Here is a 19,433-nt window from a genome sequence, read left to right as displayed (position 1 = left end):
CCTGTGGGACTTGGTTTCTTATCCCAATGAAAGACACCTTCCACTTGTACCTTTCAAAATGAGCCCATGAATTCTCAGGGTTCCTTAGAAAGCAAGTCTATTCTAAAGGGTACAGCTGTATTCTTTTGAGGTCACTGAACTTTAATATTCATGTCACATAGGAAACCACTTGAGGGCCAGCCTGACTGTGATCAATTGTCATGAATCGCCCAGCTCAGAAAGAGCAAGTCCCCGGTCATAAAAAATATTGGAGAAATAACACAGACGAACTGGCAGGTCTCAAACGACTAGAAAATTATGAGGTGGAAAGAGGAGAAAGAGGATGCTGTGGGACTGTGTCACCTATCACAGCTTGTAGGTTTCACTCTGCAAACTGAGAACGAGTTAATCTGAAGTTAAAGAAAAACAAATTTCAAAATAATCCACAGGGTCAAAGGAATGTAAAATAAAGGCGCATAATGAATGGGACGGTTCTCCTGCCATGTGAATGAATATTAATGAAATCCCAGTGACTTCAACTGAACCCAGCCTCATAGCAACAGGTGTTGGGGTGAGCGGTCACCAACATTCCTACAGAAGCACTAGGACAACGTCCCGTTGCAGGGGGCAGTTCCCAGTGCCACAGGGAGAATTTCTCAGTGTTAAGACAACTCTATGGTGGAAAATGGGGAATAGAAAGAAAGCTTACTTTGGAGAGGCGCTTGTGTGACTAAATCGGAAAGAGAGCATGCAGAAGGGAAGAGAGAGAAATTTAAAAAAAACATGCCTCACAAAACAATGGGAGGAAAACCCGCAAACACAACAGGAAATATTATTTCCTTCCTTTTCCTGGTTGAAATGAGCCTCAGATAAATGCAGAGCTGTGGTAGCCAGCGGGTTGGCAGAGCTAGAGACCAAAGTCTCTACCTATGGAACAAGCACAGCACGGGCAGTGGTGATGCAAGCTTCTCTTGCACTGTCCTTTACAAATAGGACACGCTTCACCCACAGGGACATCCCTTTGGGAGAGAAAGCAGTTCAGTCTCCACCAATCAATGAATTTAGGGCTTCTTTGCTGAGACCGATAATGGAAAGTAGCAAGGGAGCGGAGGCTCTGCTGTGTGATCCAGACAATTGTCCAATGATAACCTGGGCTGAAAATCCACCAGCTCATTTCACACAAGCCAGAGAGGCACAGGTGTGCTGACGACATTCTGATGGTGAAATGTTTCACCTCACAAATTTTGAAAAACACTTTTGAGCAGTGAGCTTTTTGACAATCCCTAGGGCTGGCATCAAGGCACTGTTCTCGTCATACATGCCTGGAACCCTGGAAGTCCCAAGGCACCACTGACCAAGGCTAACAAAATCAGCAGGGCCGGCAGGCTTATTTCAAACCTCCTTGCACATGCTCCCTGAGCAATTCCCTGTCACTCTGTCTGTACAGTGGGGATCATGCAACAGCTGGCTTCAATAAGGTCATGAAAATGGTAAACCCAGCCACCTCTGGACTGAAGGTACCTGCACTGTAAGGGGAACAAAAGGGGCTTTTTACACAGTTCCTTCAGCCAGTCGGTGTCAGCACACACCTTAGAGGGTAGCTACAGAGAGGCAGCTAGATTAGTCTTTTCTTTCCTTCCTGCAACGGTGCCTGTGGATGCAATATATTCATCAAGAAGGTGGCAACCAGTCAGCAGGGGGAGGAAGGGCTGGGAACGATAAGAAAAATCCATCCCACTCCCGGTGTTGATGGAATACACTGGCTGTGGTTAATCCTGCAGCCAAAGGAGTCTGGGATTCTGGGTGGACGAGTACCCCGGAATCCCATTTATGGGCTCAAACCAGCCTTCAATGGGACTGATGTGGCCTCTAGGACTTGTTCTCAGCTCTCTGCACTGCATGCATTTACCCTCAGCGAGCCAGAAGCTTTTCAGAGCGGGCCCCTCGAGGCCCTTTTCCCCAGCTTGTGCCTCCGAACCTCACCATGAATGGCTGAAATGGAATGTTCACTCCAGCTGGTTCCCAGGGTCCCGCTGGAAACAGTGCAGGCTCCCAGACGAAGGGGACCCTGGTTCCAAAGATTCACTTCATAGAAGCCATAACAAAGCTGCAGCACGGGCCTGCTTGCAAGAGCAACTAGTGCCCTGTGGTCTGAGCTTAGTAGAGGGGAGACAAGGGTGTGTTTAGCATGTGCTCAGCTCTGTCCTAACCACTCAAGTGCCCCTAGAGCCAATGGGCACCTCTGTGGAGGACCTTGGGTAAGTGGTGTCGGGGGAGGAGAGATACTCAGAGAAGAAAGGCACAGAACAAAGAACTAGAGTGTACAGAGGAAGGGGGGGAGGTGTCTGATCCTCGGGCCGCTCGCCTCACCTTGGAGTTCTTGGCCCCACTGCGGCCTGACTGAGCAGAATAACTGCGCTGCACACACTGCTCCGGAGTGGAAGGGGATTTGTCTGAAGAGTGGTCTGAGCCTTTCTCCACCATGGCGTCTCCTTGGGAGTCCTGCGGGGTCGGAGACCGGGAACGTTTGCGCAGGATGGGGGAGCAGGCAGGCGTGCTGCGATTCGAGTTACTGGCAGTGCTGGATGGAGAAAGAGCACAGTCAGTAACGACAGGCCAAGAGGCGCTCAAACAAAGAACAGCTAAGTTACCCGCGCATGTACAAGCTGGCGCAAGGGGAGATAGTGCCATGCGGCTTCTCTGTCTGCATTCTGGCCAAACTGTCCTCGCTTGGCTTCCTGAAGCTAAACACTTTCTGCCAACTTTAGGACTTTTCTACCTTTATAAGCTGAAGCACGAGGTACAGTTATACCTGTAATGTCTTGTGTGGGCATGCTTGTTCCAGCTTGTTCCAGCCATTTTCGAAATCGGGGCTTTTTTCCGGAAAAGACTACTAGGCTGTCTACACTGGCCCTTTTCCGGAACAGTGTTCCGGAATAAGGACTTATGCCCGAGCGGGAGCAGAATAGTTTTTCCAGAATAGCGGCTGATTTTGTACAGTAGAGCGTCGTTGCTTTTCCGGAAATTCAAGGGCCAGTGTAGACAGCTCGCAGCTTATTCCGGAAAAGCGGCTGATTTTCCGGAATAAGTGGCCCAGTGTAGACACAGCCTCCTAGTATAGACATAGCTTATACCGGTTCCCCCAGCTAACTAGCAAAAGGACATTTTTGTTGGCATAATTACATCTACACTAGGACTTTTGCCAGCATAGCTATATCAGTACAAAAATAAAAATCACAACCCTTCCCCGAAACAGCTAACTTTGGGCATCTCATAGCCATTATTACATTTGTAGCTGAACACTGCAAATTGACCAAAGACCCATTTGAATTCTGAGTATGATCCTATTAATTCCTCTTATTATTCCCATTCGATAAACACTTGGATTTTTTTCCCAATAAAAACGATCCAGTATGGTATGATTTTGTTCGGACAGTCACCTGGGGGATATCTTTTCTTCCTATGAATATCAGTATTCACATGCAGACATGGGTATTCGTTCAACAAGGACATTTGCTGCTCATTATTCATTCTTTACTGGTGATTATTCTCCTTTTTAAAAAAGCTCCATTCATCCAATCAGGAAGCAGAAATAATGCTAAACAACTTAGACGACCAACTGTATACCACGAGTAAAGAAAAGTTAATTAACAACCCAAAGGCTGAACTTGGTGCATATGGTGAAATTACCTATAAATACAATAATAGAAATCAGAGTTGGTTGATGAGCCAATGCCAATAAATCTTTTTTGAGATGAAGATGCTCGGAGTATTCAAGATGTGGGCCTACCATTGATTAGTAGAGGGAAATAAGATATTCTCTGTCTTAATCTCCACACCTTTCTCGATGATTCACAACGTTCTGATTGCTTTTTTGACTGCCACTGCACACTGAGGGGATGTTTTCAGAGAGCCAAAGCTCTTAAATTTTCCCAATGTGCTGGGGTATTAGGTGAATGCTGTGGCAGAGGATGGTCGCTGAAAGCCCATCTCTTGAAATATAATGTTGCTTTTATTACACAATTAGTTAACAATTATTCCCAGATGTTTGAAAATACCCAGAACACCTGCTTACAATATGTTTATGGACAAAAAAGTAGGGCTTATCATCAGAAAACTGCCTATGTATAAATAGCACTTTCTTACTCTACAACCACATTTCCTTTGTGGATTGTAAGTTAGATCTATGCCATCTAGTGACCAAATTAAGCTTTTGCTACTTTTCAGTCCTGCACAGCCAATACAAGAATGAATGGGTAAACTGGAAGCCATTCTGGCTCATGCATCATCAACAAAATTATAAGTTTCCATTGCCAAATCTTTATCATTTGCAAACAGGTATTTTACAGGATGGGGGAAAGAATAATTGACTTTATATTCCCAGCTTGCATTTGCACTCTGATGAGCTGGCAACTGGGAAAAGAAGCCAAATCTCCTCAGCTCCAGTCCAGAATCCCTATGGGATGGATGCTAGCAAGAGAAAACAAACACAGAACCTCCTCACCCTTCTTCTTAAACCCATCACTTTCTAGAACAACCACTTTCAAGTCATTATGACTCACTTCGAGTACATACGCTCACACTCAAAGCCTCTTCCATGGGCGACAATGGACAAGTTTGGCACCTTAGCACCTCACACTTCTATGGTACATACATGGCCCCCATCACCATAGAGTCTGACAATCTCAGACTCTTTAATCCTTAATGTGTTTATCCTCACAAAACTGCCGGGCAGTAGGTCCGTGCTATCACCCCCATTACAGATGAGGAGCAGCAGCACAGGGAGGATAAGCGTGACTTAGGCAGTTCAAAGACAAGTGCTCTAATCATGGAACTATCCTTTCTCTTCCCATTTATACATCTATTGCATGCATATGAAATATAGGGAATGGTCATCTTGACACCACTGGAGTAATTAAGTTAGAGAGGAGGAGCTTGGGAAGTGCATATTGCCATAGCAACACAGCAGCTAGTGCCTAGTTGTTCACTATGGAAGCACAAGATTGAGCAAACAATAAATTCCTGGGTTTTCACCTTTGAGCTCTGTGAACTAGCTTCATTTTCATATATTTAAGGCCAGACTAAAACCACAGCTTTCCCATTTGAACTATCTGCAGTCGGTCAATCAGCTCCTCAGTAAAGCATGCATCCAGGGGGTCAGAAAAACACAGATGTGTGAATGGAGCAAGGGAGAAACAGAGAAAGAAACGTAAGTGTGGGAGCCCATTAAGGACTGGACTCGTCCTTTGTTCTGTGGAATGTGGAAGAGACTGGAGCTTGTGCTTAAGAATCAGGGAGATATTTGACAAACACTCGATCAGCTGCTGATTTCCCCATTTGCTTTTCTTTCTTCCTCTCCCTCTTTGTTCATTTTGATGGTTGAGAAACCCAGGCTCCCCAAATCTAACTGCATCGGGTACCAAGAACTGCACTGAAGACTCTGAGCTCCTGGAGGTGGTGACTCCAAGTATCCAGAACTCTAAAAGTATCACTTTATTTTCTTTGTGGTCAGCACATGGTATTTTCTCCTATTCCCTGATTGGATACGCATGGAAGCACTTTTCATGAGAAATGCATAAATTCAAAATAGGATATACACATTCAGCAGGACTGTAAAAGTCAAATTGATAGGTTACATCTAAAAGATCTTTGAGTTATGTATGTTCATATTCACAAGTCAATTCTCGTAAGGCATGGAGGGTTGGCAGGGGGAAGTCACCATTCCAGCCTGGCTTTAATGCTGAATTCTGTGCCACTCTCTATCCTCCCATTCAGATACACCTGGAGGAGCATGTCACACTTCCAGTCCCCGCCAAAGTTCTTTTCCACAGGCAGAAGCATGGCCCTTGGTAAATGTTGTTCAGAAAGTTTAAGCAGTCGAGCGAGCGGAGGATGATTTACACACTGGACTGACATTGAGTTGGGATGGAGTATGAAGGGGGCAAAGTTATAATCAACCCTGATTCACAGGCAGGGGAGAGTAGGGCAGGGAGAGTCACGCATCACCTCAGTGGCAGTGAGCTACAAGGGAGCAGGTGAGGCTGGCAGCCTCATTTCTTTTTTCCTCTGCGGTAGATCCCATGTTTACACTTAGGGCACATCTACACAGCAGGGCTAAACTCGAAATAAGCTACACAACTTGAGCTATGCTAATTGTGTAGCTCAGTGTTTCTCAAACTCTGGGTTGCAACTTAAAGAGGGGGTTGCAGCTGGATTCAGTTTTTCACTTTTGGCCCCTCTCTTCCGGGCCGCGAATAGCGGCAGGGCGGTGGAAGGCAGCTGCCGGCAAGCCGTGCAGCATGGCCAGGGCCGCAGGACTCCGGGAGCACGGCTCAGCTGCAGCAGGAGGCAAGGCGGCGGAAGAGTGCGGCCAGTGCCAGCGCAGGAGCGGACGTGCAAGGGGTAGGCTGGGGCACGGTTGCCGGGTGACCGAACGCTTCCCCAGCTGGGAGAGGCCAGGGTCCCTCAGGCAGTGGGCTGGGGGATTGGGTCGGGGCAGAGGACCTGGAGGTAACTAAGGGCACGTGGGGGTCAGAGGAGACACAGGGAGGAGTGAAGGACGGAGGAGAGGAGAGGAGAGGAGAGGAGAGGAGAGGAGAGGAGAGGAGAGGAGAGGAGGAACCAAAGGGATGCGGAGCAGAAAAGAGGCACAGAGGAGAAAGAGACGGGAGGAGGGCGGGAGAAGGAGCCTACCGGGGGGGAAAGGAATTGAGGACCGCAAACACCTTGAAGGAATCCCAGGAGGGCAAGGAGTCTGGTGAGAAGGGGGGAGGAAGCGACCCAGGGCAGTGAGAGTGGGGGATCACACAAATTCATTTAGCATTTTGGGGGTTCATGGTATCACAAAGTTTGAGAACCCCTGGCATAGATTAAGCTGAAATTGCTTATTCGACTTTTGGTGCAGTCTACACAGCCGTTATTTCGAGCAAGAGCACTCTTCCCCCGACTTCCCTTACTCCTTGTACAATGAGGGTTGCAAGAGTCCTCCAGCTCAACATTTCAACATTATGTTGAGATAACTGCGTGTGTGTAGACTGCGCCAACGTCAGTTATTCTGAAATAACGCAGTCGTGTGGACGTAGCCCTATAGATGTGGTTTGAAGCAAGGAATCCTGGCTGAAGGTGGCCACTCTACTGCATAGTTTGCAGCAATGTTCCTCTACTCTTTTCCATATGTGTGCAGAATAAATGTATGTGCACCCAGGCATGTGTGAATGTGCACCACCAACAGAAACAATAAAGCTAGCTGTGGGCACTCTGCTAATCAGCTGGGAAGCATTTGAATCTCTCCTGAGTGGCCACTTAAGTGCTCCGCTTACAAGGAACACTGCTCACCGGGTTGTTAACAGGAACTGAAAAGTATTAGCTGTTTAGGACGATGCTTACTGGTTAACCTTTCACATCCCTACTAGTAATATAAAACAATGCACCTTGGCACATCCTTCATTCTGCCTGGAGAGGAAGCATTAATGCCAGAAATACTATGAAAAAGCCATTCTAACTGAACCAGCTGAGATTTTGCAAAACAGCCTGCTGCTTTCATGGATTTTCTAGGTTAAAGAGGTCTGGACAACATTTCATAAACCAGATAAAAAATGGAACTCTTGCAAGTGAGGGAGGAATGAGCATTTTGCAGGTCTCCTTTTGCTCAACCCACTGCTTTAATGACTCTGTTTCTAGTACTGTCCTGATGGATTAAACTGTTGGTAGTTTCTCTGATAGTAGCATAAACATTGTGAATACCTGACCGGTGCCCAGACAGAAAAGGATGCAGTAGAGAATAGAGCATTTAGAACCATGTGGCAACCCTGGACTGCTGTCTACTCCAGAGAAGTTGCCTGAATGTTCTCCATTATTAGCTGTGTAGTACAGTATTGTATTGCATAACATTCCAACAACCTATGTGTGTCTGGGCTTTTTTGTGTGGAGGTTGGAGCAGGGGACTTGGGTGTTCTCTTTCTGTCTGTCCCACTAGCTTGATGTGTGATGTTGGGCATGTTAGTTAATCTCTCTCTTCCTCCGTTTCACCGTCTCTAAAATGAAGATGCTCCAAAAAAGCATTTTAGGATTTCACAGAGCTGAGTGAATAATTCACGGTGAATAATTTACTTAACATCTCTTCCTGCTCTCAGAATATCTGTGAGCACATCTCAGTTTCTTCCAATTTATTTGTGATTTGCATGAATTTTTCACGTTACATTCTCTAAAAATTGATCCATAGACTTGAAAGAAGGAAGCATTGTGATCATTTAGTTTGATTTCCCTGCACGCTGCAGGCCATGGAACCCTGCTCACATACTTCTGTATAGAACTCCAACCTCTGGCTGAGTCACTGAAGTCCTCAAGTCATGGTTTAAATACTTTAAGTTACAGAGAATTCACCACTTACACTAGTGTAAACCCATAAATGCCCCATGCTGCACAGGAAGGTAGACCCCCCCCACGGACCCTGTCACAGACCTGGGGGGAAATTCCTTCCTGACCTCAGATATGGCAATCAGACTCCAGCATGTAGACAAAACCCACCAGGCAATATTACCACTAATATTTTCTATCCACGTGTGGAATAAATTTTTATGTGCACTGAGGCATGTGCAAATGTGCACCACCAGCAGTAACAAAAAAAACTAGCTGTGGGCGCTCTGCTAATCAGCTGGGCAGTGCTTGAATCTCTCCTGAGTGGCAGCACAAGTGCACAGCTTACAGGGAACACTGCCAGTGGGGGCTGGCTGTGGACAGGGGCAGCTCTTATCCAGAGCGGCTTCTGGCCATGGTGGGCCCCGGATACCCCATGGACAGAGGCTGCTCCAGTGGGGACTGGGAGCCAGGAGCCAGCAGCAACCCCAGCCTCAGCATGGGGCTGGGAACCAGCAGCCATTCCCAGCACGGGGCCAGGAGCAGGAGCCCCACAAGCTGAGGGCTGCTCCAATCAGGCTGAGAGTGGTTCCCAGTACAGATCCTGCTTAGGTAACCGGTTAAACATTAGATCAACCTAATGCTTAACCAGTTAACTATTAACCAGAATTTCACATCCCTAATTACTAGTAGCATTACAGAGTGCCTGGGGGCCCCAGTCATGAACCAGGCTACCTTGCTGTGCTAAGCACTGCATAAATATGCAGCTGTTTACGAGAAATGTTTATGTCCACTTGAAGTTCAGATGAAATTTCAGGATGTTTCTAAACATTGTGACCTGGGGTTAAGGAACATCTCATATCAAAGTAGTGGAACTTGATAATAAAGTACCTCAAATGTTGAGCTTGACTGATAGCATCTGCACTGCATAACTGTTCCATAGCACCACATCAACTTCCCAAGACCTCTCTCTCACTAGCTACAACAATATACATTTGGGACAGATTCTTGGAGGGAAGTCTCTTGTTTAGTTTGCTACAGATCGTGGGTCAGGCATTTGAAATGGATGTCTTCAGACATGGCACTAAATTTAGCACATCTGTATGAATCTCATTGACTTTCTTTGTAAAGTATGCAAACCTTTCTCATCAGTTTCAATACATGAGACTTTAGTGTACAACAGGAAGGGACCTCAGGTTCTTCTTATCCATCTCCTTGAGATTAGGCAGAAGTAAGTATACCCAAAAAATGTTTGTCTAACCTTTATGTGTCTCTTCGCATTTGGGGACAATTGGGGGCGGGGAATGGAATACATATCGGGGGCGGGAGGGGCCAGGGAATGTGGGATGGAGGGAGAAGGAAGGAAATATTTTGGAACCTCCCATAAGTTTCAGCTAGAATTTGAGCAGTGCTTTTCATTGCTTATTTTTTTCCAGCTGGCTCACTTATCTATGAGTAGATGACAGGAACCTACCCATGCCAAAGTAGAAAGTGGAGGAAGCAATGTATAACGAGGCTTCACATCTAAGTTTTGAACATGAATCTGACTTTTGACTTTTTATTCATTGGCCAGACTCGCCTCTCTTTATAGTGGGGATGTAACAGTGTAGCTGGTTAAACAATTGTAGCAGTAGCAGTGAACATAATAAAGGCAAACGATTCTATCAAGTCAACGCTATCGGCTATGCACAAACCCCGGCTCCGTGCGATGCTGCATTTAAAGTGTTTTGGGAGCTGGCATGAAGGCACACTGGCTCAGTCCTGGCTCACGCCGGGTCCCGCCAGCTACCCCCACTGTGGCTCTGCATTGAAAGGAGGACTGGCAGACTCACCCGTACCCTTTGCTTCCCACAGAGGCCGGGTGGGACTTTAGTGTACAACAGATGCTTGGGGTGGGGGGCTGGGCTAAGTGAGGCAGGGCTCACCACACACAGAGACTGCTCTGTGGGATACGGGAGTAGCTTCTTTCCATGGGGAGCTTGGCCCCCATGGACAGGGGCTGCCGCTGCCCCATGCTACTGCCTGGGTGGCAGGCGGGAGCCAGTCTGCGCAGGGAGCCGATTTTTAAACAGTGCAGGGGGCTTCCTGGGATTGGGGCTGGGAACACACTGGCTGCTGGCCCGGCCCCTGGGGAGTATTTTAGTAATCGCATAACCAAAAAAATGTTTTGCAGCTACACAATTACTAAAATAAACATTATCTAACATCCCTAGTGTTAAACCTGGGCATGCACAGTGTAGCCTGGCGGGCTAGTTTGCCTTTGTTATATTCACTGCTACATTATACTCTCCTTCGCATTAGATTCAGCAGCAATGCAGCCCCTACTGGCTTGTATCCTGTAAGACATTAGCTTCAGAATTAGTGTAAATCTTGAGATCCATAATCTCTAAACAAATAAGCTTTGTACAGACCAACAGCCCAATGGAAAACCCCAAGTTTTGGGAAAAGGAAAACAGAGGGGAAGTACATCTGTAGCTGAAATGTCTTCAAGACAGACATGGTTCTGTGTGGACTACAAGGGGAGGAGTTGTGGAATAAATCATCACCATGCCCGGTGAGGCTGACTAAACAGGAGACTCTGATGGAGAGGGTAACCTATTCTGGACATGGCCAGTTTTGCATAGTAACCAATCCAAGGAGGGAGCAATATAGGTAATAATATGGTCCCTTAGAGTGTCCTGTTACAAACTTAAATTTCTATTTTACTCCAAAAAGTATCCTGTTTTGGTGGGGACCTGAGTCTTGACTATGCAAAATACATCCATAGTTCCTGTTTATAGTCCCCTGCTTGGATTATAGTTAAAGTAATTATTAGCTTATAAAGTGACCCAGGTCATAGAAATGACTAAGGATATGGATAAAATAAAACAAGCTATTCCCTAATTAATGAAGGAAGGTAATGAGACTAGCAGTTCCTGCTGTGGATGTTGGATTAAAAGGATGAGTATAGATCAGATATTATCGGGGATTATTTTCATTATTCTAGGCTACAAATCCAAGAAGTGCGAGCAAAAACGTAGACAGGTACCAAACACTGAAGACAGCAGTCACTCCACTGAGTTGAATGCAGGTCAGAGCAGAAATTCTCCATGTCTCTCCAGCCAAGCCCTTGTTATTAGTTTATTATTATTTGTTTTGTGCAGTGCCTTGGAGCTCTGGTTATTGATCAAGACCCTATTGAACTAGACACCATACATGCACAGAACAAAATAGTATTCCCTGATCCATGTGCCCCAATGAAGGGACTTCGCTTGTTCTCTGTCTGGATCACTTTTGTTCTGTCACCTACTGTGATCTACAGTAACTCTCAAAGGCTACCTTCTAGACAGGTATCTGAGGGTCTGAGCAGCCTCTGGTCAGCAAGGCCTGTAGAACATTATTTATTATATTTTTCAAAGTGGGTCAAGCCATTTTGGCATTTCGAGCGTGGATTCCCGGTTGTATTGCAGGCCTTGGTCACTATGGAAACAACAAAAAGCCTTCGTCATGGCTGTTCCTTGGGTCAGATTCAAAACTTTGGAAGTGAACAGGAGCAGCACAGTTTTTCAGGGACTGGGGTGGGGGAGGTGAGCGAGGACTTGTGTAATGTGCATGTTGTTCTTGTCCTCTTTGTGCTGGAGTAGAAAGGCTGAATAAGTAGACTTCACACACATTATGAGAACTCCAGCTGAGTTCTCCACGTGAGGATAGTCAGTCTTGTCCAGTGGCCAAGTGATGAGAGCAGGAGCCAGGCTTGCCTGAGGAAGTCTCCACTCCACCACTGACTTGGTGTAGAGCCATGGAGAAGTCCATTTCTCTCATTATCTCTGACTGTGAAAGAGAGGTCATCCTAACAAGGATGCTGTGCAAATTGACTGGATTTGTGCTGTGTAAAGTGTTTTGGAGATGGTGCATGAACATAATCCGTGTGCATATGTGTATATATAAGTTGGAGTCTGTGCAAAACATTACTTTCAACCCTTAAAAAGGCTGTGTCATCCCAGATTTTATTACAAATCTAAAACACTGGATAGTTGGGACAAAAGTTCCCTAACCTTGTGGCAAACCTGAGTTTGGAGGTCTTGTTTTGAGCTAACCAGGGCTGTTTTATGCTCTCTGGTGGAAACCAGGCAAGGTTCTTTCATAGTTTTAAGCACAACCTTGATTGGATTTCTCTCTGCGTTTTGGGGTTTTGTTTAAGTAGGGACTCAAAGAGAAACATGTGCATGTGTAAATACACTTCTGTGATTCTTCTGAGTGAGGCTGCTGTCAGGGTTTCTGACCCAACAGGAAGCAGAGGTCCCTTGAGACAGACTTTGCTCATAAGATTTCCTGCATACTTTTATACACCGAAGTGGTTTGGGAAATTCAGATATGAAACCAAATTTCTGAGTATTTTGCCAATCCACTGAACTTTTTGAAGTCCAGTCTGCTGCCCTCATGACAGGACCAAGCACCATCTTGATCATCCCTGACAGGAGTCTGTCTAACCTGCTCTTAAATATCTTCAATGATGGAGATTCCACAACCTCCCTAGGCAATTTATTCCAGTTTAACCACCCTGACAGGCAGGAAGTTTTTCTTAATGTCCAACCTAAACCTCCCTTGCTGCAGTTTAAAAGCCCATTGCTTCTTGTTAAGGAAAATAATTTTATCCCTCTTCTTTATGACACCCTTTTAGGTACTCACTTTTTATGCAGAAGATTCCCCGAACCCTAATCTCCACCATATATGAGTTGAATTCACCTGGCAGAGCTGAAATTGAGGCTATTACTCAGAGATTAGAGGTTAGCGAAAAAGACTCAGCCAATATGTTCAAGGAATCTGGTGCACAACAATATATAAATGTGAGATAGCATGAGCCAATGGAAAGGGCCTTGGACAGGGAGTCACGAAACCTGAGTTGCATTCTCAACCCTGGCACTGATTCTGTGCCTCACCCTTGGTCTTCTCTCTGTGCCTCAGCAGCTCTGTCTATAGAATGGACAATAATACTACACCATCTCTGAAAGTTGCTCTGCTGAGCCATGTACTTGTGTCCACTGGAAACAAGTTGGAGACTCACTGACTCATTTCATGCAGGCTACCACACAACCATCTGATGGTGCAACTTTTAGTCACTCCCAATCTGGACTGGCTTCAGAGTGGCAACCTAAATGAAAATCTCTATATGTAACCTCAACCTAAGCCCTGAGCTTCCCAGCCACCTTTGTCTAGTAGCAACATATTGGTGTAATAAGACTACCCTTTGGGGGAAAATCTGATACATTTAACAGGGTGAAACCAATTGAGTTGCACAGAAATTACACAATCCCTCTAAAATCTTGGGATCCTTTTCAAATAATTTTTAAACAAGCCTATAAACTTAAACAGGGAATTATATACTGGCCATAGAATTCTAGACATTGGTTTAACATTTCCATTGGAAAGATTTTCATTCTCTGCAAAATTCTACAACATATTTCCATAGGCACAAGACAGGATTAATTAAATCTTCAAGCTTCAGACATCACTGCAGGTGTCAAGAAGGAATTTGCCCTCCACCCACACAGCAGCATTGCATAATTGGTCAAATGTGTCCTTAATAATGCCATTGCTTTCCTGCGAATCCTCTGATATTTGTCACTGCTAGAAACAAAACATCAGACCTGGTGGATAAAGGGTTTGAAACAAACATTACTTGCTCCTTTCCCAGCCCCCAGTAATACTTCTGGAAATTGCAGAGAAGAGCTGGGAGATGCTTTTAAAGCAAAAGCGGCAGTGTGATAGCAAGGTGAAGGGAAGCCCTCTCTGGTCCAGGACTCGCTGGTCCAGCAACACATGTGGTTTAATGAACTCCCTTCCCAGCCTCCAGCCCCAGCAACAAGCTCAGCCCATGTCTCAGCCTGGTTGCTGGTCCCAACCAGATGTTGCCAGACCAGAGAGCTCCAGTGGCTGGGAGTGAGGGCAGGCTGGTGGCTGAGTGGGCAGCAGCCAGGAGCAAAGCCAATCCAGCAGTAGAGACCGGGGGGCACATTTGGGGCCGGTGGCCGGGGCCAGGGCCAGGAATGGGAGTGTGGCTGGGAGCAGGAGCTGGGACCAAAGCTGGCAACCGGAAAGCGAGCCCGGGCCGGGAGTGTGGCGGGCTGCGTGGCTGGGTACCATGCACTCCTTGGCTGGGTGTGCGGCCAAGGCCTGGAGGCTGGCAACAGAGAGCCAGAACTGACCTTCCCTGATACGGCAAACTCCCTCTTCGGGGACTGGTCAGGTCCCGAAGGTGCCGGACTAGGGAGGTCCAAAGGATGGTGACTTGTACCCCCAACCTCCATACATGGTATTGTCAATACAGGAGGCCCCCGACCTATGACGCGATCCGTTCCTGGGGCGTCGCAAGCCGGGAGCATCATAACTCGATCCTTCATTTACAGCAGGCGCCGTGCGCCATTGTAAACGCGAGCTGAGGACGTAAGTCGGGGGGTTACGGCCCCTTCTGCACTTACAAAATGGTTGTAAGTGGGGGGCGGACGGAATTGGGGCAGTCGCATGTCAGGGGCCCCCTGTAATAGAACACAAAAATCATATTTGTATCAAGCTCTGCTCACCGTGAAGGAGCGCAGAGCACATCATAAATTATTTACTGAACATTAGGGATGTTAGATTGCATGTCACTGAATAGTCATGTAATTGCATCAAATCTTAGCGGTTTAACGACTATTTGATAGCCCACGGGGCAGGGCCGGCAGCGAGTCCGCTCCCGGGAGGCCCCTGCCACCCTGTGCTGCTGTCTCTGTATCCAAGGCAGCAGCGCAGGGTGGCAGGCAGGAGCCGGTCCACGAGGGGAGCCAGTTTAAAAACCAGCTCCCCGCACAGGCTGGATGCCTGTTGCCCCATGCTGCTGCTTCTGATACAGAGGCAGCAGTCGGGGTGACAGCAGCCCCTGTCCATGGGGGATCCGAGCTCCCCACAGACAGAGGCTGCTCCGTGGGATGTGGAGCAGCCTCTGTCTGCAGGGAGCTCGGATCCTTGTGGACAGAGGCTGCTCCACAGCAGCCTCCCCTGTCCCCACTTTTAAGCCAAACTCCTTCCAAGCACCGGATCCTGCCTGTCCCCCTCCCCGTTGCCTCTGCAGGAGGCAGCAAGGGGGAGCAGGTGTTCCGCAGAGCAGTTTGGGGGGGGGGGGAGGGACAGGCAGATCTGGTGCTTGGGAGGAATTGGCTTAAAAGTGGGGACAGGGGAGGCTGCTGCGGAGCAGCCTCTGTCCACAGGGATCTGAGCTCCCTGCAGACAGAGGCTGCTCCACATCCCACGGGATGCTCCCCATGGGCACTGGCTCCTCCCTCCCCCCTACTTCTGAGACAGAAACTTCAAGTGTGGGGGGGGATGCAAGTAGTCAATAGGATCAACCAATAAGCCTAGGTTTATGAGTTAATCGTGTACTCGTCTACACACCTTGACATCCCCAATACTAAAATATCTGTGGGAGAGAGAGGCAAACCACCCACTAGCACACAACGTGATGCATAAACAGTGGATGGAAATTTTGTCTAAGGGACAAACTCCTTCAGAGAAGCGCTTAGCATGGATCTGCAGCAGACAGGTTTGGTTTGTAAGATTTCCACCGGAGCCCACACACAGGTGGCTCTGCAGTTGCACTGAACTCAATGCCTATAATTTGTAAGGATGAAGTCAAACTAGCTGGGATGAAGTTGGACAAAACCTTGACTCCCCACTAATAGCTCCTGTGGTTTTATCTGAAGCCTCAGGATATTTGGTGCTTTTCTGAAAGCCCCAACACCTGGAGTCCTGCGCTTACAGGAGAATTGTAGCTTTCATTCAACGGGAAAAAAGTATTTCTAGCTCTCCTGGTTGTGGAGAAAAATGTCAAAATGCAACCAGAGTGCTAAAGGAAGGAAAAGACAAAGAAATCCAACATTTATTTTTAATCCCATGACTGGAGGAAGACAACCTGATTTTTCAACGCGTGGGACAAGTGATACTTCCTCTATAGCAATATTCGTGGGTACATATTTGGACGAGACGAGTTGCCACAAAATCCAATTCAATGCTAAACTATGATGCTGTTCTTTGAAAAAGGACCTATATGTACACCTCACAGCAGTAAGAGTTTGATTACATAAGATGAAAAACCAGGTACTCTTTCTTCCCATCCCCTGACTCACTCCTCCCCCTACTTCCCCCCAACCTCTCAACAAGGACAAAATCGGAGGGAGGAGGAGGTTGAACCTAGCAATGCCAGGGCCTCCCTGGGCACGCTGTGTTCTTCTGGTGGGGGGGTGGGATGGTAACATAGATGAATGTCTAGAGGAGCCTCGTGCGCCATCATGCTAGTGACAACGCGGGGGTGGACAGGGAGATTGTCTTTCCCAGGACAGGAAGATGAAGCAAAAGCCTGACTTCCTCCCACTCAGTATCGGCTGCTCATATGGATCATCTTTCACAGGCTAATGGAAGATGCTGTGATCTTCAGAGCTGGTAAATGGGATCAACTTGATTTCCTCTGCTAGTCACCTGATGCTGCTCTAATTTACTGTCCTGGAAATATCAATATTGCAGTATCCACACCCCTCCCCCTAACACACACACTCTCTCTCTCTCTCTCTCATGCTAAAGATTAAAAATAAGTAAGATTGGTTCAGGGGCTGAGTCAGAAGCCAGCAGTGCAAATGCACAAAATTGAACAGAGATTAAAATACCTATTAGGCTATGCAAAATCCCCCTCTCCTACCCCTCCCAGACAATGGGTGCACGGTTGCTCGATACTCCATATTCTTTCTTGCTTTGCCCAGTTTTAGTTTTAAATGAGCCAGAAAGCTGGGGGAGGAGGGAGGGCTTCCTGTGTCAGAACAACCCACTGCTTGACAGACAATTATTCCTAAAATTCAACATCAACTTTCTTTTGCTTAATTTCATATTCCTGGACCAAAGACACCAACTCCAGTGTCACTCGCTCAGCTAAAGGGACTTACCCCAGGGATGCATTTGGCTCACACCATGTGTATGCAGAATATCTGTGTCTCTTATAAAGAAGAGAGCAATTTTTTGCATCATTTCTGAGCAATATTATCAATCCGCTGATTATGGAAAAGCAAATCATTTCTCTCCGGCAGGGGATTTATAAGTGTCCTACTATTGCTAAACGGGGACAGGACAATCAGGTCTCCTTCTCCATCAGCCCCACATCAGATGAGTCACCTGTGTGGAGCCTGGCCTGTAAAGTAACAGTGCACACACCCAGCCTGCCCCCTCACTGCAAGCAGGAGAGGATGGAATGCCAAGAGAAGACAGAGAGAGTGTGTGGCAGCCAGGGAGCACATGGGTACACACACATCCCTGCAGCTGCTCCATGACGCATTGCTAATTCAACCCTAGATCTGCCTTGGGTCTCCTACCTCTCTCGTCCCCCAGATGTTGAAAGCAGCCGCAGCAGCCGCCTCCTTTCGGAGAGCTGGGGCAGGGGGACGGAGGGAGAGGAGGCGAAAGGAAGGGAGGGTTGTGAAGACGGGCGAGATCCGGCCGCTCGTGTCGTTTTCGGCTACTGAAATCACTGCTTCAGCAATTCCACTGCGGGCGGCGGGCGGCGAGCGACCCCCCCACGAGGAAAGAAAGGAGGCATCTCCGCAACATGATGGCACGCTGCCTGCTTTGCAATCCCCCTGAAGAGAGACGAGCAGCGGCAACCAACATGGACTCCGGATTGAATCTGCCTGGGAAGCGTATGTTCAGGCAGGCGAGTTCTTCCCCCCCAGCAATCCCGGGCAAGCCTGCAGCGCCCAGAAAGGCTCCCCCCGGCCGCCGCGCTGCAGCCAGCGCGCCCCGCACCCGGAGGGGCAGAGAGACGAGCAAGCATCCGCAGAAGGAAGAGGAGAAGCACTAACCTGGTAGCCATTGGGGACCGGAGCACAGCACAGAGCCGCTAGGAATTCATTCATTCATGCAGCGCTGTGGGGGGAGGTGCGCCGGGACCATCTCAGAGCCCTTCTCCACCGAAGGAGATGGGGGGGCTCAGTGGCTGAGCAAGCCCCCACTGTCTGGAGCCCTGCCGAGCTCTGGGGTCCCTGCCATGGCTCCGTCTCTGCCCCCTCCCCCCCCTCCAGCGCTGTGGGCTTTTGGGTTCTTTGATGTCTGTCTATTGTTGGGCTGTGTGTGTGTGTGGAGGGCGCGCTGCCTCGCTCCCTGGCAGGGTCTCTCACAGCTGCTCGCTCGCTCTCACACGCGCGCTCACATCCACACACACGCACGCAGCCTGCTGCCTGGCGGCTGGTCGCTTTACATAATGCAACCCCTCTGGTGCAGCCAGCCTCCTCAATTATTCACGTCTGCCCGGCGTGGGGCGCTGCCAGGGCTCAGCTCCTAGCCAAGGCTCCCCTCGACCTCACCGGGTGCCCAGGGGGAGCTGCAGGGAGACCGCCCGAGGAAAAATCCCGTTGCACGCCCACACTAAATCTACTCTCGGGGAGCTGGGCTCTTTCACCCGCACGAGTTGGTCCAATACAAGGCCACTCACATAGCTGGATACATTCTAATATCTACTGATTCTCACCACCCCTGCTTCAGACTATTAACACTAACAGGAGTTTTTCACCACCTAGGGCTTGGATTCCTCGCTATGATATCGGTATAGTTAAACAGTTCTACCTCTATCCTCCAGCCCCAAAACTGGGAGCATTTTTTCAGTTTATTTCTTAATCACACCCCCCCTCCCTGTCAGAACAACATAAATTAGCTTTAATAAGGCTCCCTTATACAAGGGCTTATCTACACAGAGAAATTAACCACAATGGGTATTAGGGTTACAAATCACTTCCAACCTTAATCTGAAATAACTCCTGTGTAGACAAATCCTGTAAGAGTGGCCACGAAAGGAGCTATGCCTGTATAACTACAGCAGCGTAAACTCACATCTTAGCTCATACCCGTATGATTGCGTCTCTACTTCTAACCGGCTCTTTGCTTCCTTTTGTTGCCTTTCACCCACTTTCCATCATGACAGGGGTGGGTCTGTTTCCCTTTTGTTTATAGTTATTTACACCTTTCACTTTCCAAGGCAGAAAGATCCTGACCCCACAATGTGCTAAGCAGCCTCATCCCTAGCCTAAATCACGGGGTGTGGAAGATGCTCA

At 47.8% G+C, this 19,433-nt stretch overlaps 1 protein-coding gene across 6 annotated transcripts in view; it reads right to left on the bottom strand.

Annotated features, from left to right (window-relative positions):
* Window positions 1–19,433, bottom strand: part of GRAMD1B (GRAM domain containing 1B) — a 330,589-nt gene that overhangs the window by 51,830 nt on the left and 259,326 nt on the right. For 5 of the 6 annotated variants that reach the window (XM_075916427.2, XM_089773299.1, XM_075916426.2 and 2 more), the window contains one exon: window positions 2,350–2,560. In XM_075916427.2, coding sequence (XP_075772542.2) covers window positions 2,350–2,560 — 211 coding nt within the window. Of the gene's footprint in view, window positions 1–2,349; window positions 2,561–18,188; window positions 18,390–19,433 lie in introns of those variants that run through there. The other variant, XM_075916431.2, reaches the window with a different exon arrangement.

This window comes from Pelodiscus sinensis, chromosome 25 (assembly GCF_052426305.1).
Source record: "Pelodiscus sinensis isolate ZL-2025 chromosome 25, ASM5242630v1, whole genome shotgun sequence".
Classification (NCBI taxonomy): Eukaryota; Metazoa; Chordata; order Testudines; family Trionychidae; genus Pelodiscus; species Pelodiscus sinensis.
The sequence above is the reverse complement of the archived record's forward strand: the minus strand, read 5'-3'. Positions and strand labels throughout refer to the sequence as shown.